This window comes from Delphinapterus leucas, chromosome 7 (assembly GCF_059928025.1).
Source record: "Delphinapterus leucas isolate spDelLeu-1000000601 "Yukka" chromosome 7, BTC_Dleu_Yukka2, whole genome shotgun sequence".
Taxonomy (NCBI): Eukaryota; Metazoa; Chordata; class Mammalia; order Artiodactyla; family Monodontidae; genus Delphinapterus; species Delphinapterus leucas.
The window spans coordinates 25,439,017-25,460,819 of NC_143135.1; the positions used below are offsets into that span (position 1 = coordinate 25,439,017).

General features: G+C 37.0%; 1 protein-coding gene across 13 annotated transcripts in view; it reads right to left on the reverse strand.

Annotated features, from left to right (window-relative positions):
- QSER1 (glutamine and serine rich 1) overlaps positions 1-21,803 on the reverse strand; it is an 84,593-nt gene that overhangs the window by 32,286 nt on the left and 30,504 nt on the right. For 10 of the 13 annotated variants that reach the window (XM_089914976.1, XM_089914974.1, XM_089914975.1 and 7 more), the window contains 3 exons: positions 12,834-12,946; positions 12,276-12,437; positions 5,390-9,085 (listed from right to left, as the gene is read on the reverse strand). In XM_089914976.1, the coding sequence (XP_089771102.1) occupies positions 5,390-9,085; positions 12,276-12,372 (3,793 nt within the window). In that variant the 5' untranslated portion in view covers positions 12,373-12,437; positions 12,834-12,946. Of the gene's footprint in view, positions 1-5,389; positions 9,086-12,044; positions 12,122-12,275; positions 12,438-12,833; positions 12,947-15,733; positions 15,964-21,803 lie in introns of those variants that run through there. The other 3 variants (XM_089914980.1, XM_089914973.1, XM_022583687.3) reach the window with 3 other exon arrangements.

The window sequence follows — 21,803 nt, forward strand, 5'->3', positions numbered from 1 at the left end:
CTGGAACATTTATCAAGATCAACCATATTCTGGTCTATAAAGCTAACCTTAAAAATTTTAAAGAATTGAACTTACACAAAGTAGAAATCAATAAAGGACAGATGTCTGGAAAATTCCCAAATATTTGAATATCTTAAAATATGATTCTAAATAACTCATAGATCAAAAAGAAAGCACCAAATGGAATTTTTAAAACTTTTAGAACAAAAGAAAATAAAAACAAATAATAAAAATAAAATCTGTGGGACATAGCTAAAGCAGGGCTTAGAAAGAAGTTTGTAACATTAAATGCTTAAAGCAGAAAAGAATAGAGGTCTGAAATCAGCAATTTAGGCTTCTACCATATGAAACTAGAAAAAAAAATACTAGCACATAATAAACCAAAATCAAACAGAAAAAGGAATTAATGAAAATAGCAGAAATCAGTGAAATTGTCAACAAAGGAGAAAAATCGATGAAACTAAAAGCTGGTCTTCTGAAGAGATCAATAAAATTAATAAACTTCTATCCAGACTAACGAAGATGAAGACAGAAGACACAAATGACCAACATCAAGACTGTAAGAGTGGGACCCATGTGCTACAACTACTGAGCCTGCATGCCACAACTACCGAAGCCTGCATACCTAGAGCCCGTGCCCCGCAACACAAGAAGCCACTGCAATGAGAAGCCCACGCACCGCAGTGAAGAGTAGCCCCCAACTCGCTGCAACTAGAGAAAGCCCACATGCACCAACAAAGACCCAGTGCAGCCAAAAATAAATAATTTTTTTTTAAAAAAGGCCATATTTTATTTTTTAAAAAAAGACTGTAAGAGTGGGAATCACTACAAGACCTACAGAAATTAAAAAGATAATGAGGAAATGCTACTAACAACTCTATATTCATAAATTTGACAACTTAATGAAATGGACCAATTCCTTCAAAGATACAAAACACAGTCAAGAAGAAACAGACTAGTTGAATAGTTCTGTCAGAGAAATTTAATTCATAGAAAACTCCAGGTCCAGATGGTTTCACTAGCAAATTCAACCAAACATTTGGGGAAGAAACAATACTACCCAATCTCTTGCAGAAAATAGAGAAGAAGGGAATACTCCCCAACTCACTTATGAGGTCAGCAATAACCAGATACCAAAACCAGACAAAGGCATTACAAAAAGAATACTACAGACTAATATTCATTGTGAACACAGATACAAAAAAATTAGAAAACTGAATCCATCAATGTATAAATGAGATAATATATCAGTCAGTGGAGTTTATCCTGAGAATGCAAGGCCACAGATATATTTAACAATCAATCAATGTAATTCACCATACTGACAGACTACAGAAGAAAACTACATGATCATTTAAATAGATGAAGAAAAAGCATTTGACAAAATTCAACCTCCATTCATTATAAAAACTGTTGGCAAACTATAAAATATAAGGAACTTCTTTAATGCAATAAAAAAAGGCATCTACAAAAACCTACAGTGAACATCATAGTTAATGGTGAAAGACTGATTTCTTTCTCCCAAAGATCAAGAACATGTTCAGGATGTCCACACTCAGCACTCTTATTAAACATTGCATAGGAAGTCCTGTATATTAAGACAGGAATGAAAAAGCATTAGACTGGAAAAGAAGAAATAAAACTATCCTTATTTGCAGATGACATCATTTTCTACATAGAAAATCCTATGGAATCTAATTTTTAAAAACCATTTTTTTTTTTGGCCGTGCCACATGGCTTACGGGATCCTAGTTTCCCAACCAGGGATCGAAACTGTGCCCCCTGCAGTGGAATTGTGGAGTCCCAACCACTAGACCGCCAGGGAATTCCCATTAAAAAAGTCTTAAAATAAATCAGTTGTGCGGATTTAAGATAAACGTATAAAAAATAACTATTTTTATAATCTACTAATGCATAATTGGAATCTGAAAATTTCAGAAAGTGTCACAATAAATAGCACCCCAAAAAACTTAGGAATAAATCTAACAAAGCAGGATCTATATGCCAAAAACTACACAAGACTAGTGAGAGAAATCAAATGTGTGCATGAATTAAGGCTCATTGTTAACAGTTTAGTGTTCCTCAAATTGCCACAGATTCAAGGAAATCAAAATCCCAGAAGGATTTTTTTGTAGATACCAACAGCTGACTTGAACATTTAAATGGAAATGGAAAGGAACTAGAATAGGCAAAACAATTTTGAAAAAGAACAGATTTGGAAGACTCACACTGCCTTATTTCATTCAAGATTTACTGTAAAGCTATAGCAATTAAGACAGTGTGGTACTGGTGAAAGCATAAACACATAGATCAATGTGACAGAATTGAGAGTCCAGAAATAGATTCACACAAATATGAATTCACACAATTAATTTTTGACAAAGGTGCAAAAAGCACTCAATGGAGAAAGGACTGTCTTTTCAACAAATGTGCTGGAAAAGCTGGACTTCTACGTGCAAAAAAATTAACTTCAACCCATACCACATATCTTATACCAAAAAAAAAAAAAAATCAAAAGGGACCCTAGACTTAAATGTAAAATGCAAAATTCTAAAATTCCTAGAAGAGAACAGGAGAAAATTTTTGTGACTATGGGCTAGGCGAAGATTTCTTAGGATACAAAAAGCGCAAATCATAAAAGGAAAATTGGATAAACTAGACCTTGCTGCAATTTAAAACTTCTGCCCTTCAGAAATATTTAAGGGCTGTGGGAATTTAGAGGATATGAGCACTAATTCTGCCAGGAGTAACTTCCACAAAGTGACTTTGAAGATGGTCTTCAAAGATAACTAAGTGTCTGCTGGGCTAAAAAATCAAGAGGAAGGCCTAGGTAGAAAAAAACCTGTCCAAAAGGAGCACAATTGTGACAGGGGCTCACAGGTCCAAGGAACAATGAGAAATTCAGTTGTCACAGAAGAGGGGAAGTGGAAAGGGCGGAGCAAGAGTGAAACATGGAAAGGGAGAATTTTTACACATTATAATTTTTTCCCATGGAGCAACAAGAAGCATTTCAAAGCAGAGAAGTAACAATTGGTTTTCCTTTTTTGTTAAGTTTGATGACAATGCGGAGGACGGACTGGTGTAGAGACTGATGGGAAGGATTCTAATGAGAAGTCCGTTGCAATAGTCCAAGCAAGAGATGATGAGTTCTCACAGATGAGGAGGCAATGGGGATGGTAAAGGGAGAACTTCAAAGACCTATTTGTAAGGATCGGGTTGATGGTGGTGATTTTTAACTAAAAATGAGATAATAACTGTTGTCTGGAAGAAACTAGTTCTAGATTCATGTTTTATAACAGAGATTATAAAATGTTTGCTCTAGGAACATAGGAGGGAATATAACAGTAATTGCAAAGAACTCTGAACTGGGGGAATAGAATGTAAAACCTTACTAGGATTAGCCACATCTCTAATGTTTTGACTCTAACAATGATTTTCCATTATGCTAATTTCCTTGTATAACAAAATGAGAATTCTTTGCAAATGTTTTAGCAGAAATTTATGCTGATAGAGTATTTGGGATACCAGCTGTTTCATATTACTCTAGTAGTTAAAAAGGTAGTCTCAAATCTGGAGAGAAGCTGAAAAGTACATCACAAAACAAGGTTTTACTCATAAAGCACCACTCTATTCATACAAAAGAGGTAGGCAGGGGCTTCCCTGGTGGTGCAGTGGTTAAGAATCCTCCTGCCAATGCAGGGAACACGGGTTCAAGTCCTGGTCTGGGAAGATCCCACATGCCATGGAGCGACTAAGCCCGTGCACCAGAACTACTGAGCCTGCGAGCCACAACTACTGAAGCCTGCACAGGTGTGCTCCGCAACAAAGACAAGCCACTGCAATGAGAAGCCCGTGCAGCGCAACGAAGGGTAGCCCCCGCTCACCACAACTAGAGAAAAGCCCGCATGCAGCAACAAAGACCCAACGCAGCCAAACAATTAATTATTAAAAAAAAAAAAAAAAAAAAGGAGGAAGGCAGGAATACAGATTCTAGAACCAGATAAACCTGAGTTTGGATTTCAGCTCTTCCATTTACTGACTGTATGGACCTGGAAAATTCATTTAGTCTGTTATATCATCTGTATATTGGAGATAACAAAGCACATCTTATAGCATTGCTAATAGTTCCTGGCACAGAGGTGGTAGCTATTTTATTGTTATAAGTATGTTTTTCCTTAGCATGATTTTTTTTAAAGCTTTTATTTTTCAAATTTATTTATTTTATTTTTATTTATTTTTGGCTGTTGGGCCTTTGTTGCTGTGCGCGGGCTTTCTCTAGTTGTGGCGACTGGGGGCTACTCTGCGTTGCAGTGTGCAGGCTTTTCATCGTGGTGGCTTCTCTTGTTGTGAAGCACGGGCTCTAGGTGCGCGGGCTTCAGTAGTTGTTGCTCGCAGGCTCAGTAGTTGTGGCTCGTGGACTCTAGAGCGCAGGCTCAGTAGTTGTAGCACACGAGCCCAGTTACTCTGCGGCATGTGGGGTCCTCCCGGACCAGGGCTCGAACTCTTGTCTCCTGCATTGGTAGGCGGATTCCTAACCACTGCACCACCAGGGAAGCTGAGCATGCTCTTTAAAATAGTAACTTTTATACTACTTGTCAATCATTTACATAAGGCAGTGCTTCTCAAAACAGTTCCTCGAAATGTCCCCTTAACTACAGAATAAAGTGAAACACACACCCAAGGATTTGGGCATATACTTTGGAACCAGCACAATTTTTTTTTTTTTTTTTTGTGGTACACGGGCCTCTCACTGTTGTGGCCTCTCCTGTTGCGGAGCACAGGCTCCAGACGCGTAGGCTCAGCGGCCATGGCTCACGGGCCCAGCCGCTCCGCGGCATGTGGGATCTTCCCGGACCGGCGCACGAACCCGTGTCCCCGGCACTGGCAGGCAGACTCTCAACCACTGCGCCACCAGGGAAGCCCCAGCACAAAATTTTTAAAGTTTTAACTTAATTATATTAATCTGCATGCTGCACACAAAATAACCATACTTAATAGTAAAATGTTAATCTTTAGGCAAAATTAGCATACCAAGAAAATATGCCAGTTTATATAACAACATGGGCCTCAATACAATGCCTCATATCCATGAGCCACTTCAAGATGTCTCAGGTTAGAAAAGTCTGGATAGTGCACTATGTAAATGATGCTGCATGTGGTAAAAAGCTGAGAAAAACCAGAACTACTCAGCCTAAAACCCAGAACTTTCCTATAGGCAAGGAACATTTAAAAAAATAAGTCTCCTTATTTAATAAGGAGATACCTACCTATGCATTTTGTCCTGAAAAATGCAGACCTGCTTCAAGCTAAGAAAGCATAAAACTTGGTATAGAGCCAGAAAAATTAAAGTGGAAAGCCATAATTATGAATCTAAATTTTAAAACTTTACCTGTTTTCTTCTTTTTATCAGAAGTGGCATCCGAAGTATTTAAGGTAGTAGAGGTGCTTTTATAAATATCACGACTGCATACTCCAGGATCATCTTCATCAGAAGAAAGTGAAGATAAATGTTCCGAGTTTTTAAGTTCGTTATCAGCTTTTTCTGACGGACTGTTACCCCCAGTTTCAGACACTAAAGGTGTGGGTGTTGCACATGCAGTCTTTGGAAGTGGTGGGGGACAAAATGTACGAACGGTCTGGGTTCCTGGTCGTCTAGTCCTGTTAGGCATTCGTACAGCAAGAGTGGAAAACTGCTGCTTGGGCCCAGACTTCAGAAAATCTAAGAAAGAGGCAATGAATCCGGTTTTGACTTCTGGCTGTTTTTCCTCTACTTCTTTGATCTTCTGTCTCATTTTTTCTTGATGCTGATAACCATCATGGCAGCTTTCCGAGGAAGGGGGAGTATACGGCAAATATATATCTGTTCCCCTTGGATTCTGGCGTTTGCCTTGGGCGGGTCTTTTCAGCTGTTTTTGATTACTGTTGTCTTCCTCTTTAGTTTGCCCTTTTCCTTTAGTTTTCTTCTTCTGAAGGTTAAAATGCATTAAATCTTGGTTTTCCTCTTCAATCTTGATGCTGATTGGCTCCCCAGGTTGGGCCATGGCCAACAGTGCAAGTGTACTCCTAGTCGGGTTCACTGACACACCACTGTCATCACCCCCTAAAGTGAATTCACTCTCCGATGTAGCACTCTCTCCACTTATACTTCTACTACTAGAAACAAACTCTTGATTTCTGTTATTATTTAATGTACTATCAACAGGTACTTCGCTATCTTCTTCAGGTTCATGATTGGTAGCAGACTGTTTCTTGAATGGGCCAGAACTTTGCTCCTGGACTTCATGACCCGGCCCAACCACTGGTGAAGTTACTTTAGAAGCTTTAGTTTGACCAGGTGTTTCAATGTGCTGTTGATCAAGAGTCATCTTTGACTGAAGAGTAGGTACTGGTGAAAGGTTTACAGTAACTTGATTTCCATTTAAGGAAATATCATTTATATTCGGTGGCTTTCCTACTGTAGCTGCTATGGAGTTAAAATCTGACGTCACATGCCCGACATCTAATGATTGCTGAAAATGAGATTTAGAATCACCATCTTCAACAGCAGGAATGGTTTCATTTGAAGTTGACTTGGAAAAATCAGAAGGTGTGACCCCACAAGCTGCTGCTGTAGCTGCTAAGATATCATCTACATTTGACAAAATATTTCTTTCATCACTGAGGAGCATCGCCTCTGGGAAACATATTGATCCAAGAGAAACAAAATGATTCTTTGAATCATGTTGATTTGTTTCACTAAAATGGCCCTTTGTTGTTAGATGTTGTTGTAATGGTTTTGAAGACTCAGAGAGGTCCATTTTCATAATTTCAGAATTTTGAGGATGGAGTTGCTGCTGAGAATGATCGCCATTGCTCTGAATAATATGACCATCCATTTGAAGGAAAGGATGTACTATTTGTTGAGGACTTTGAACACGCTGTACTTGTAGAGATGCCTTTACTTGTCCTAAACCGGCCTGTAGTATTGACTGCTGAAGAATTTGTAAATCACAGGCAGAATCTAAAAGGACCTGTGTATTAGGAAGAGATGCCTGATGGCCATGCCCTAAAGCATTATTTGGAATTTGAATCTGAGATGAGGCATTAATTATTTGATCATGCTGCTCCTGGACCTTGGCTTCATGTACCTTCTGTATAAGAGAATGCTGCTGGTTTAGGTCTTTAGTATTCAACCTTATTTGTGGAGTTTGCATTAAATTAGTTGTCTTCTTTATATCAAGGGTTGCTGCATTATTGACTTGGCCAACTTGCTGGTTAAGCTGTGCCACTGAACCAACTATGTTTTCTTCTTTTTTTGACTCCTGTAGAACAATCCCAACAACTTGATCTTCAAGATGGGAATTACTTCTGATTATGCTCTGGGAATATCTGTCATCTGTCTTTGACACCTTATAAGCTGACTCTGGAACATTAATTTCCCCATCAGATAGCCTTTGGGTTGATGACTCAAGAGATACTTGCGGCTGTAATACCTGTAACTCTTGCATTGGAAAATCATCCCCTTGCTTTGAAGATGTATACACATTTGAGTCAAGTTTTCTTTCAGCGTAAGACTTTGGATCAGGGGAAGGTATGTTATTCTGTAATGTCTGACAATGAGTAGAGGACGCAAAAGATGATGACTGGACAACAGGCAAAAACTTTTGGGACTGGGGAGATGATGACCCTTGAGTCTGAGCATTTTGGGAAGAATGCATAGAAATATAATTCTGAGTTGGGCTAGAATCTGGCATATTCTGAGCCCGAGAGGCAGAAGAATAAGAAAGAGAAGGGGCTGTTAATGTTAGGGACTGCCCTGAAGCATAGCTTTCTGAAGGACTAACAACTGACAAAACTTGTGACTGAGATGAGTAGCTAACCTGTGTCTGGCTAACTGGTGATAAACCCTGAGAGTGACCAGATGAGTAGCTCTGAGACTGGCTAACTGAAGACAGATCTCTTGTTTGAGCAGGGTAATTCTCATTTGTAACTGACGATAATACCTCTTGCTGATCAGAAGAATAATTAAGTGTTGGATTTTCAGAAGTTATAGTCTGAGATGACCCAGAAAAAGTCAATGTTTTATATAAAGATGGCAACTTCTCAACTTTGCTGGACCTATAAACATGTGAATGAACAATAGATGGCACATTATGTGGCTGTACTAAACCATAATTTTGAGACTGGCTAACTGATAAAAGGCTTGGTAGCTGCGCTGTAGAATAAATTTGTGCTTGGCCTGATATTACAGAACTCTGGTTATGTAAAGGTTTGGAATAGCTTAGTGTTTGCACAGGAGGAATTATACTTTGAGGTTTGGGGGACTTGGCTGATGTTAGTGGTTGTTTTGTAGAACAGCTTTTTACTTTTGTAGAAGGAGGATACCCTGATGATGGAATTGCAGATGAATAGGACTGAGCAAGTTCCACTGAGACCTGGGATGTCTTCTGTTGCAATCCTCCATTGCTCACCTGAGTAGAATCTCCAATTGGGTTACAGGATAAAGATGACTGCCTGCTTGTTTCCTGAAAATTAACCACACTTGCATTTGATAGATAACTGTGTAAGGAATGCTGTGAACCAGTCAGTTGTGCCTGAATAGACTGAGTACCTGAAGGCCGCTGATGGTGTTTAATAACACTACATTCTCGAAGAAGAGCTCTTTCAATGGAAGCAGTAGAACTAGTAAAGAGAGTTGAACCGTAGGCTTGAGGAGTTTGCTGGGCTCCTCCAAGTGCTGAAGGCAACAAACTAAATTGAGGTTGTAAAAGATGGGGTGCAGATTCTTGAGCTGAGCGGTATGTTGAAGACTGAGGTGGTATGCTGTTACTTATCGCAGAACTGCCCAGGCGCTCAAATGCCAAAGCGGTTGGAACAGTTCCCTGGGAAGTCTTGATTTGCAGCAAAGGATCATGAGGATTTAAAATTCCATTGGATGTAGTGTTAAAAGTTGAATCCTGAAGCACCAAAGGTGAGGTGGTGGCAAAGTTTCTATTGCTGAAGGTGGTGGGATGCTGATAAGCAGGGAGGGCGGAGGGTGGAAGTGCTCCAGTGGTTGGCAAAGGTCCAGTAACAAACAGCTCGGTTGCTGCTGAGGAATGCATACCTATGAAAAGAAAACAAATATGCTCATGCAGTTACAGCACAAACACTTGTATCTGCTTTCATAATACAGACTTATAAAACTTACATAACCTTCAATCCATCAAAATCTCTTTAAAACTGAAAAGCCTGACAAATTAGTTCTGCACATAAATTTTCAAAAATACATTTCAAAATAGCTAGCTTTCATAAGGCAGGAACAAAATTACAAAGGTATCAGCAATTCATATGTATGATTGTTACAAATATGAGATTATACATATATATAGTCAGATAAGGTCATTTGATAATTAAGAAAACAGTGAAAATGTACATAATCTCTAATGATTAATTTCCCTTGAAATCCCAATGCAAAATACCAATGGACAAACTAAAATGTTCATAACATTAAAATTGAAACTGAACTGCCTACATTTAACATAATAAATCTGAAAATAATAGTGAGATTAATAGTGCAGCTTCTTTTATCAAAATAAATGCATTTTTAAAATTCCTTGCATTTCAAGTTTTGACTTCCTATGAACAACTTCTCATAACAATAGATGCATGCTTATCAAAAGAAGCTGATCAGAAATTAATAAAGCACTGTCAAGAAGAGAGTATTAACATTTCAGGACAGCATTCTTGCCACATATGGCAAAAGTAAAAACATGTTATACCCATGCGATCCAAAAGTTCCATTTCTAGAAATTTACCCTATGGAAATAAGTGGACACAAAGATTCAAACAAGACATTCATTATAGTTATTGTGAATAACAGGTAGAAACAACCTGAATATCCATCAAGAGGAGACTGGTAAAATAATTATGGCATATCCTAATAATACTGATGCTATAAACATTGCTTAGGTGGATATACAAAAAAAGTTTTGATGTACAAAGATATTAAAGAAGAGTAAATACCAAACTGTTAACTCTTCTCTAAAAAGGGGGACTGTAATTAGGAACTATCACTTTCCATTCTATACACCTTTTTATTGTTTACATTTAAAAAATTTTATCTTATATTGGAGCACCACTGATTAACAATGTTGTGTTAGTTTCAGGTGTACAACAAAATGATTCAGTTATACATATACATGTAGCTATTCTTTTTCAAATTCTATTCCTATTTAGGTTATTACAGAACACTGAGCAGCGTTCCCTTTGCTGTACAGTAGGTCCTTGTTGGTTATCTATTTTAAATATACCAGTGTGTACATGTCAATCCCGAACTCCAAGTCTATCCCTCCCCTCTACTCTTCCTCCCTGGTAACCATAAGTTCGTTCTCTAAGTCTGTTTACATATTTTTTAGTGAATTTCCTTTAAAAAAAATTCTTTTTCATTTTGGAAGAATTGGGGAAAAAAGATTCTCTGGCCCTTTTCAAAAATATTCTTCTTTCAACTCTTTCCATTAAACGTCAAAAAAGTGGGAATTCCCCGGCGGTCCAGTGGTTAGGACTCGGCACTTTCACTGCTGGGGCCCAGGTTCAATCCCTGGTCAGGAAACTGAGATCCCACAAGCCTCGCAATGCAGACAGAAAAAGGATTACCATTACAAGGACAGAAAATATCTAGCTACTCTTGAAGGAAAAAACAGCACTTAGAATTAATGTTTAAAATAATGTAATTATAGAAACTGAGATAGAAAGTCTAACTCAATACATGTAATGTAAAATTATTCCAGGAAGCAAAAAATGAAGCTATTGTGTAGCTTTATTTTTTTAATATTTATTTATTTATTTGGCTGCATTGGGTCTTAGTTGCAGCACACGGGATCTTCGTTGCAGCACATGGTATCTTTTATTGTGGCGCATGGGCTTCTCTCTAGTTGTGGCCCGTGGGATCTCTAGTTGCGGCGTGTGGGCTTAGTTGCCCAACCAGGGATTGAACCTGCATCCCCTGTGTTGGAAGGCGGATTCTTAACCATTGGACCACCAGGGAAGTCCCCTATTGTGTTTTTTAATACTGTTTTATTTCACAGTAAAACATTGTTTCTTTGGAAGCAGAAAAAATGTTTCTAAGACATACTGAGAAGCTCTATTAATGGAGTTTATATCAGAATGTAAAATATTATTTCCTATAGCTATTACTTAAAAATATATTCTTTAAAATGAAACCTTAAAAAAAAAAACTAACCTTTCTGTCATCCGGCAAAAAATAAAAGTATATACACTTTTGGGGCGGGGGAACAGTTGAAAAATGAAATAAGAAAAATAAAACAGAAAACTACATAATAGGACTTCCCTGGTGGTGCAGTAGTTGAGAATCCGCCTGCCAGTGTAAGGGACATAGGTTCGAGCCCTGGTCTGGGGAAGATCCTACATGCCGCAGAGCAACTAAGCCTGTGCGCCGCAACTACTGAAGCCCACACACCTGGAGCCCATGCTCCGCAACAAGAGAAGCCACCACAATGAGAAGCCTGCGCACTGCAACAAAGAGTAGCCCCTGCTCACCCCAACTAGAGAAAAAGCCCGTGCACAGTAACGAAGACCCAACGCAGCCAAAAATAAAAGTAAATAAATAAATTTTAAAAAGAAAAGTACATAATATATCAACTTGGAATGGCTTTTATTAAAGATTGACTTACTCTGTTCAGTTAAAGATAACTTTACATAACTCTAATGATGAAATCAGTTCCAAGATTGTTTTTTTTTTTTACTATACCACACCTATCCAGCCCAAAGTCACTAAAAGAAATGAAATTTAATCTTTCACCAACTGCCCCCCACAAAAGATAAATATGTGAAGTGATAGCTGTGTTAATTAACCAGATGTGGGGGTTCTTTCACAATGTAAATGTATATCAAATCACCACAATGTACACCTTAAATATCTTACAGTTTTATATGTCAATTACACCTCTACAAAGGTGAAATAGGAAAAAAAAATTTAATCTTTCCTCCTCTCAAGTAAACAAGTAACTACTTAAATTGCCAGATAAAAACTTGATATCTAGGATTTATCTTTAACAATTACCTACCTTCTTCAACTTGCTAGTTTTCATCAGAGTGCTAAAACCGAATTTCTGCTAGTAACAATTTCTTGAATTTTGTCCACCTTAAAATAGTGAAAAATTCCAGGTTTTAAAGTTCACTGGAAAATCAATAATTAACATCACTCTCAGCCACACTACTATAATGACAAGATTATCAAAAGTGAAATTTTATCCATATTTTTAAAGGACTTAAAAATTCTGAAAACAAAGAATCACCTGTCTGCCAGGATGGGGCCCTGAATTGTGGTAAAAGAGTAGTTCCTGAAGAAGCAGCCTGAGCAGTTCGGGATTCAACAGCAGAGAGAAAATTCATCACTGAAGATTCTTTAGTGTTAGTGCTGGCATTGTTCACACTAGTATCAAATATTCCAGAAAGACCTACATTTGAAGATAAAATGTATCCCAAAGTAAAAATATATGTTAATATAAAATGATATTCCGGATCCTATTTTAAAAAGGAATCTCTGACATTTGAGGCCAGAAGTTCTACAACCCTAAACTGTTTTATTATGAATAGCAACAAATATTAATTTGCTCAAGCATAATTATAATTTAAAATCTACAGAGATGCATGAAAAAGAGATCTCCCTACTAATTATACAGATATTCCCTAGCAGTAAAAGATAAAGCTTTTAATCTCATTTTCATTTTAACATTTCCCATGAGACTGTTATGTTCCGTATACTTTCATAACCCAACATGTGAAAATTGATTTTTCTTCTTATTCACTAAATGCACCCAGATTTGTGGTATATTTCATAAGAGAATTTTTACCGGTTGGCTGAGGTGTGGCAGCATATCCAGGAAGCTGATGAGAGGCTGCAAAAGTCTGTCTCTGAAGGAGATCTGTTTCAGAGTGAGAAGGATGTCCTTCTTCATAGCTTAAACTAGAGGATGATAAAAATAAATGACAAAAAACACAGAGCTCAAACCAGATGATCAAAAAATTTCTAGGAGAGCAATTATCAAAAGTAGCATAAGTCTTTGACTAAATTCCTGACCTACAGATCAAGAGATCAAACACAGTCTGACAATACTGTCAAAATGCGGGGGAACATATTGAAGATACACTGGGAAGAAAAATAATACACAGTATTTTTCTTAGTTCAACTTTACCTACAACAAAGTCCTTTTACTGGAAGAGGTAGCATGGTACATTGGGAAGAGCAATATCCTGGAAAATAGGAGAGCTGAATTCACTGTCCAAGTGCTACTACTGGCTTACCATGTGATTTCAATAGGTGACTCTATTACTGTTGGACTTATTTCCTCACCTGTATGAATAAGGGACCCAGATAGGATAATCTCTAAAGTCCCTCTAATTCTAACAGTCTCTGGAATATAGTAGACAGTTCAAATGAATTGAAAATTAACACTATTTGCCAATAACTCTCCTAGAAAATTTCAAGCTTATACATCTTGAGAGTAATTCAGAACAAGATATTTTTCTCCCCTTGATTTTTATTCTGAATATTTTAAACCCACAGAAAAACTGAAACAGTACAATGAATAACCTGTATACCCATCACTTAAGTTTCAACAACTGTTAACATTTTGTTATATTTGTTTTATCTTTATACACAGACATATATACTCCTTTCTTTTAATCTACTTGAAAATAACTTGTGGACATCATGAAACTGTATCCTTAAATAATTCAGTTGCATCTCCTAGGAATAGGACATTCAGCTGTATAACCAAGTATCATTATTAGACTTGAAGAAATTCAACACTGTCATTATAACATGTAATACAGAGGTCACATTCCAATTTTCCTCAATTGTTGTCAAAATGTTTGATATTTTAAAGCTTTCTGTAGGATTCAATCAAAATTCAACAATTACATTTGGTTATGTCTCTTTACATTTAGAACACTGCCTCCACTCTGCCTCTAATGCCAAACCCCTTTTGCCTTGACTCCATGGACATGGACTTTTTATTTTGAGGAGTCAGCTGAATGTCAGTTGAAGTCAGTTGAATGTACGCTATCCCAAATTCTGGATTTGTCTGATTGCTACTTCGTGAGAAATACATAATGATGCTTCGTAATTCTTATTGCACTCATGAGGACACACATAATGTCAGTCTGTCTCACTGGTGATGCTAAACTTGAAGTGGTTAAGGTACTGTCAGATCTCTCAATGTAGTTATTTCTTCTCTTTGAAATAAGTATGCAATTGTGAGGTGTTACTTAAGACAGTGTCAGTATCTTGTCCCAACAGCCAATGGTTTCAAACACCCTGCATTCATGATCTTCATTTCAATTATTGCACTGAAGATTAGAAACAGTAGTGTTCTAATTACACTACCTTCCATATTTAAAAGTTAGCATTCTTCTATAAAATAAAAATTAGCTTTTTCCCCCTTTTCTCTCTCTCTTATCTACATACGTACTTAAATATAATATATAAAATATATACTAATGTTTTTTAAGGTATATACGTTATGCTTAAAAAAATATCATCGTAGACTCTTCATATTTAATTTATAGTGTCCCTTCAATCTTGTTTCCTTTTGACATATCCTCCTTGGTGCTCAAACACATTCTTACCTCCTAAAACAAGATGCTTCAGGTTCACCTTGTTTTTTTAACCCTGTACCACACCTGAAATCAACCATTTCCACTAGGGGTTTTTTAGTGGGCAGTGGCATTTTGAAACCAAGATCTGGGTGTCAGGTGTATTCAATGCCTGAGGTGTCACTGCTTCTAGGCCCTTTAAGTGGACAAAGCTAGGAAATACATGTCTTTTTAAAAACGTGAGTTCGTAATGACAACTCTAACTCAAATCTAATGTAGTATTCCTCACCTTCCTCCATTTCACATTTATTTCCCTTTTCCTACAGTCAGAATCCCAGTTCACAACTATTGATACATCAACATATTTACTCATTAGTTCTATCCGAAAATACTGTAACACAACCTCTTTCAAAAACAAAACCACCAAGTAAAGTTAAGTATTTCTTCACAGTACTTTCTGTCTCAAGATCATGTCCCATTAAGTATATACAGTTAGAATACTGATTCGAAAGTTAAGTAAATGATTGTTTTAGTTTGAAGATTCAATTTTAGGATTAATTTTAAATCTATTTTAAACTTTATAAATCAACTTATTAAGGTGTAAGTTACATACAGTAAAGTGCACCCATTTTAAGTGTACAGTTCAATGTGTACACATTTTTCGATAAATGTACACACCAGTATAACCATAATCCCAACCAACTTGCAGAACGTTTCCATCACAACAGAAGGCTTCTCATGCCCCTTTGCAGTCAATATCTTTTTCATATCACCCCTGGCCCCAGACAACCACTGAGAAACCTAATGTTATGAAAATTTAGGCTTGCTTGTCCTAGAATTTCATATAAATGGAATCATACAGTCTGTACTCTTTTGTGTCTGGCTATTTTTCGTTTCAGCATAATGTTTCTGAGATACAACCACACTGTTGCATACATAAGTAGGTCATTCCTTTTCATTGAATTATATGAATTTATCACAATTATGTTTATCCATTCACTTACTGATGAACATTTGGATTGTTTGTAGTTAGAGGCTACTATGAATAATGTACTACGAACATTTTGTATACGAGTCTTCTGTGGACATATACTTTCATTTCTCTAAGTTAAATATCTAGGAATGAATTACTGGGTGATAAGGTAGGTGCACGTACCATTTTACATCAGCATCAGTAATTAATCAACATTCCGTTTTTGCTTTACATCCTTGCCACCACACGATCTTTTCAGTCTTCTTAATTTTAGCTATTCTAGGTAGGTTAAGTGGTATCTCACTGTGGTTTAATTTGCATTTCCCTAATAACAAATGATGAGGAGCATCTTCGTATATGCTTATAGACTATTCTTGTAACTTCTTTTGTGAAGTTTGTTCAAAGATTTTGCCCTTTAAAAAAAATTGGGTTGTTAGCCATCTTACTGGGTTGTAAAAAGTTTTTAAAATACAGTCTGGGACTTCCCTGGTGGGGCACTGGTTAAGAATCCTCCTGCTAATGCAGGGGATATGGGTTCAATCCCTGGTCCGGGAATATCCCACATGCCGCGGAGCAACTAAGGCCATGCGCCACGACTACTAAGCCTGTGCTCTAGAGCCCGTGCGCCACAACTACTGAAGCCCGCGCACCTAGAGCCCGTGCTCTGCAACAAGAGAAGCCACCACAGTGAGAGGCCCTCACACCACAACGAAGAGTAGCCCCCGCTCGCCGCAACTAAAGCCCGTGCACAGTAACGAAGACCCAATGCAGCCAAAAAATAAATTAAAAATTTTTTAAAAATAATCAAATGTTTTAAAATAAATAAATAAATAAATAAATACAGTCTGGATCCACATTTTTTTTGGTCAGATACATGTATTGTGAATGTTTTCTTCCAGGCTGAAGTTCTAACCAATTAATTTAACTGTGGTAAGAGCACTTAACATGAGATCCACCCGCTTAAAGTATATAATACAGTATTGTTAACTATGTGCACCATGTTGTACCGCAGATCTGTTCATGAACGATGAAGAGCTTACTCATCTTGCATTAACCAAACCTTTGTATCTGTTGAACAAATAGATACGCCTGTCCTCCTCTGACAGGCTCCCATTCGTAAACTGCGCGGCCAGGCTGCCCACCAGCCCTGGCCGGATGCCGCACTCCATCCTGTCTGCTACTTGGATGAGCTGCCTGGCGATGTCCCAGATGACTTCCTCTTGACTCTCAGAATCTCCCACAGTGGCGCAAGGCAGGTGGGAAAAGACCAATGCCCTCAAGGCGTGGAGCGTGCCCACTTCCAGTAATTCATTATTTTTTTATTGTGGAGCAGCACTCCATTATATAGATGTACCAAAGGTTGATGGTTGTTTTAAATCCGTTCATCAGTCGAAGGAACTTTGGGTTTTTTCCTGTTTTGGCAATTATGAATAAAGCTGCTATAAACACATGCCTAAAGTTTAGTCTGAACATAAGTTTTCATTTCACTTGAGTAAATAACTTAGGAGGGGGATGGCTGAGTTATACGGTAATATGTTAACTTTAGAGAAACTACTTGTTTTCCAAAGTAGCTATACCTCTTTGCATTCCCATCTCAATAATGTACGTCTGGTCTAGTTACTCTGCATCCTCACTGGCACCAAGTATTTTAAGTTTGTAAGTTGTTTCTTTTCCTTTTCTTTAAAAAAATTTGAGCTATTCTAATTGGTGTGCAGTGGTATCTCACTGTGGTTTTAGTTAGCATTTCCTTAATAACAATGTTGGGCATCATTTGTTTATCTACCATGCAGAAATATTCTTTGGTAAAGTATCCACTCAAATCTTTTCCCATATTTTACTGGGTTGTTTGTTTTCTTATTAATGAGTTTTAGGAGTTGCCTATATACTCTGGAACCAAATCCTTAGACAGATACATATTTTGTAAACATTTTCTCCCAATCTGTGGCTTTCATTCTCCTAGCAATGTATTTAGAAGAGCAAAATAATTTATTTTATGAATTGTACTTTTGATGTTGTAGCTAAGAAATCTTTGCCTAATCCAACATCTCAGAGATTTCTTCTTATGTTTTCTTCTAGAAGTTTTATAGTATTAATATTTCCACTTAGGTCTGTGATTCATTTGGAATTCATTTTTTGTAAATGTTGTGATGTAAAGCTTGGGATTCATTTTTTTTAAATTTGGATATGCAATTATCCCAGTACTACTTATCAAAAAGATTATTTATCTACTGAATCTTTACCTATTGAACCTATATGAACCTATGTCCAAAAAAGTCAACTAGCCATATATTTGTGGTTCTGTTCTTAACTACTGTGTTACATTGATCCATGTCTGTTCTTAGGCCAACAACACACAGTCTGATAAATGATTCAGGTTGTACAGATTTTCTAATTTTGTTCTTTTTCAAAATGACTTTGTCTATGCCAGGTATTCCCATATAAATTTTAGAGTCAGCCGGTCAATTTCTACAAAAACACTGCAATGACTCTATACATCAACCGGGGCAAACTACCATCTTAAGAGTATTGGGTCTTCTAATCCATGAGTATATCTATTTATTTGGGTCTTTAATTCCTGTCAGCAATCTTTTGTAGTGTTTATAGTGTATGATTCTTACAAGTATAAATCCCTAGATATCTCATTTTTCTTTTGTTCTAAATTTTTTTAAATGACCGCTTTATTGATATATAATTCACATACCATAAAGGTCACCCTTTTAAAGTGTACAAATCAGAGCTCTTTTAGAATACTCAGGGTTGTGCAACCATCACCATAATCTAATTTTAGAACACTTCACTGCCTCAAAAATAAACCTGTACCCATTAGCATCACACCCTATATATCCTCCTCTACCCAGTCCCTGGCAATCACTAGTTTTTCTGTCTCTATGCATTTGCCCACTCGCAACATTTCATATAAATGGAATCATACTATATTATATGCAGGCTTTTGTGACTGGCTTCTTTCACTTAGCATAATGTTTTCAAGGGTCATCCATGTTACAAACATGGATATATCAGTACTTCATTTCACAGCTGAATAACATTCCATTGTATAGATATACCACATTTTGTTTAGCCATTCATCACCTGATGGACATTGGGTTGTTTCCACTTTTTGGCTATTATGAATTATGTTGTGATGAACATGCACATACAAGTTTTTGTGTGGATGTATATTTTTAATACTCTTGGGTATATACCTAGGAGTGGAATTGTGTATATTTTTAATACTCTTGGGTATATACCTAGGAGTGGAATTGCTGGGTCTTATGATAACTCCATGTTTCACATTTTGAGGAATGGCCAACCAAACTGGCTGTACCATTTTACATTCCCAGCAACAACGTTTAATGGGTTACAATTTCTCAACATCTTTGCCAATACTTGTTATTGCCTGTGTCTTTACTTTTATTATAATACCCATCCTAGTAGGTGTGAAGTGGTATCTCATTGTGGTTTTGATTTTCATTTACCTAATGATGTTGAGCATCTTTGCATTTTCTTCCTGACCAAACAAACAGAAAGAGAGAGGGGAAAAAACCTTACACTTATGGGGATATGTCAAAGGGACAAAGAGGCAAATTGAAAGAGCTCCCAATGACCAAAACTGGAACATTTTGAGCAAAAAAAATTTAGTAGTATATATCTGTGAGTCCATACTGATAAATTTAAATGATTAATAAATAAGTGGAGGAGGAAACACAAATCTCCCTTGAAGAATTCTAAATAATTTACGTAGCAACTCTACATTGAAGCAGGTGGGCCATAACTCCCCACTCCTTAATGGGCTGCACATAGCAACTTTCTTCCAAAGGGGATAGTATTGAAAGGAGGAAAAAAACAAAAAAAAAATAACTTTACAGTGCAGAAACCTGACAAACACTATCTCAGCCAGGAGGTAAAAATCAACATCAACAGTGATAAATCACATTGATAAGATATACCCTTAATACGATGTAACGAAAGTAACACTTTACCTCTATGATCTCCCTCTAGAGAACCCATAACTCCAGTCTGATTATGAGAAAAAAAACATCAGGCAAATTCCAAGAGAAGGGCATTCTACAAAATACTTGACCAGCGCTGCTCAAAAATATAAAGGTCATCAGAAACAAGAAAAGTCTGAGAAATTGTGATGGCAAAGAGGAATCTACTGAGACAAGATAAACAAATGTAAAGGGGTATCCCTGGAGAGACCAAAAAAACACATTAAGTAAAAACTAAGGAAATTTGAATAAACTATGGATTTCAGTTGACTACAATGTATCAGTTAATTACTAGTAACAAATGTACCATAAGAATATAAGAAGTTAATAATAGGGGAAAGTGGGTGAGGGTGTATATGGGAACCCTGTAACTACCTATAAATCTAAAACAGCTCTCAGGGAATTCCCTGGTAGTCCAGTGGTTAAGACTCCATGCTTTCGCTGCTGAGGGCTGGGGTTCAATCCCTGGCTGGGGAACTAAGATCCCACAAGCCACGTGGCATGGTCAAAAAAAACTCCAAAACCCCACAAAAAAAAGAAGAGGCTCTCAAAAATACAATCTACACTAAGAAAAATTTGTAAGCCATGTCAAATCTTGAAACCTCTTTAAGAGTAAGAATAATGATCAAGATAAACTGTAAATATCAGGAGGTTCTAGGGGTGGTTTTTTGTCGTCTTGCTTCTTAGAAATCCATGCTAACTCCACTTCTTTAACAGGCAAGGAATAATTATAACCTCCTAGTTGGTCTCTCTGCTTCTGCCCTAACCCCTCCCACCCCCTATTCTCAGCCTGAGTCACTCCCTTAAAAAATGAAGTCATATGATAGTTCAATTTTTAGTATTTTGAGGAATCTCCATACTGTTTTCCATAGTAGCTGCACCAATTTACACTCCCACCAACAGGGTACAAGGGCTCCCTTTCCTCCATACCCTCTTCAACACTTGTTATTTGTTGTCTTTTTGATAATGGCCATTCTGACAGGTGTGAGGTGATATCTTATTGTGCTTTTGATTTGCATTTCATTGATGAGTGTTACTGAACATCTTTTCATGTGTCTGTTGGCCATCTGTATGTCTTCTTTGGAAAAATGTGTATTCAGGTCCTCTGTACATTTTTAAAAAACCGGTTGATTTTTTTTAAAAACATTGAGCTATATGAGTTCTTTGTATATTTTGGATTTTAACCCCTCATCAATAGAATTAAAATTAAAAATTAAATTAAAAAAATTGAACTACCATACTAACTGGCAATTCCACTTCTGGGTATTTTTCTGAAAATTCAAAACACTAATTCGAAAAGATCTATGCACCCCCTCCCCATGTTCACTGCAGCATTATTTACAGTAGCCAAGATACGGAAGCAACCTGAATGTCCACTGACAGATGAATTGATAAAGATGTGGGGGGTGTGTATATATTACACATATAATGTGTGTATCACATACAAATATATAAATAAAATGGAATATTACTCAGCCATAAAAAATATGAAATCTTGCCATTTGAGGCAACATGGACAGACCTAGAGGGTACTATGCTAAGTGAAATAAGTCAGAGAGACAAATATGTAGAATCTAAAAGACCAAATAAATGAACAAACATAACAAAACAAAAACAGACTCATAGATACAGAGAATAAACAGGTGGTAGGTGGGGGGGATGAGCACAATAGGTAAGGGAGATTAAGAAGTACAGACTCCCAGTTACAAAATAAATGAGTCATAGGGATGAAATGTACAGCATGAGGAATATAATCAATAATGTTGTAATAATTTTGTATGGTGACAGATGGTAACTATTTCGTAATGTACAGAAATACTGAATCACTATGTTGTGCACCTGGAACTAACATAGTGTTGTAAGGTCAATTATGTTTAAAAAAAAAAAAAAAAGTAAAGCCAAATCATGAAACTCTTCTGCTCAAATCCTTCCAATGGCTTCCCATCTCACCCTAGTAAAAGCCAAAGTTCTTACAATAATCCTCAATGTACTAAGTAACCTAACTGCTGCCCCCTTAAACCTCCAATTTTATCTATTTTCCACTCCAGCCACACAGGTCTCCTGGCTCTTTCCTCAAACATACTAAGTTGGTTCACCTCATTTCCCCTCAGGTCTCTGCTCAAACTTTATCTCACTGAAGACTTCCCTGACCACCTGATATAAAATAACATCCTTCCTCTATTCTCTCTACACATTGCCTAACCCTCTTTTCTTGCTTTATTCTTCTCCATAGCACTAATAAACATTCAACATTATTTACTAGT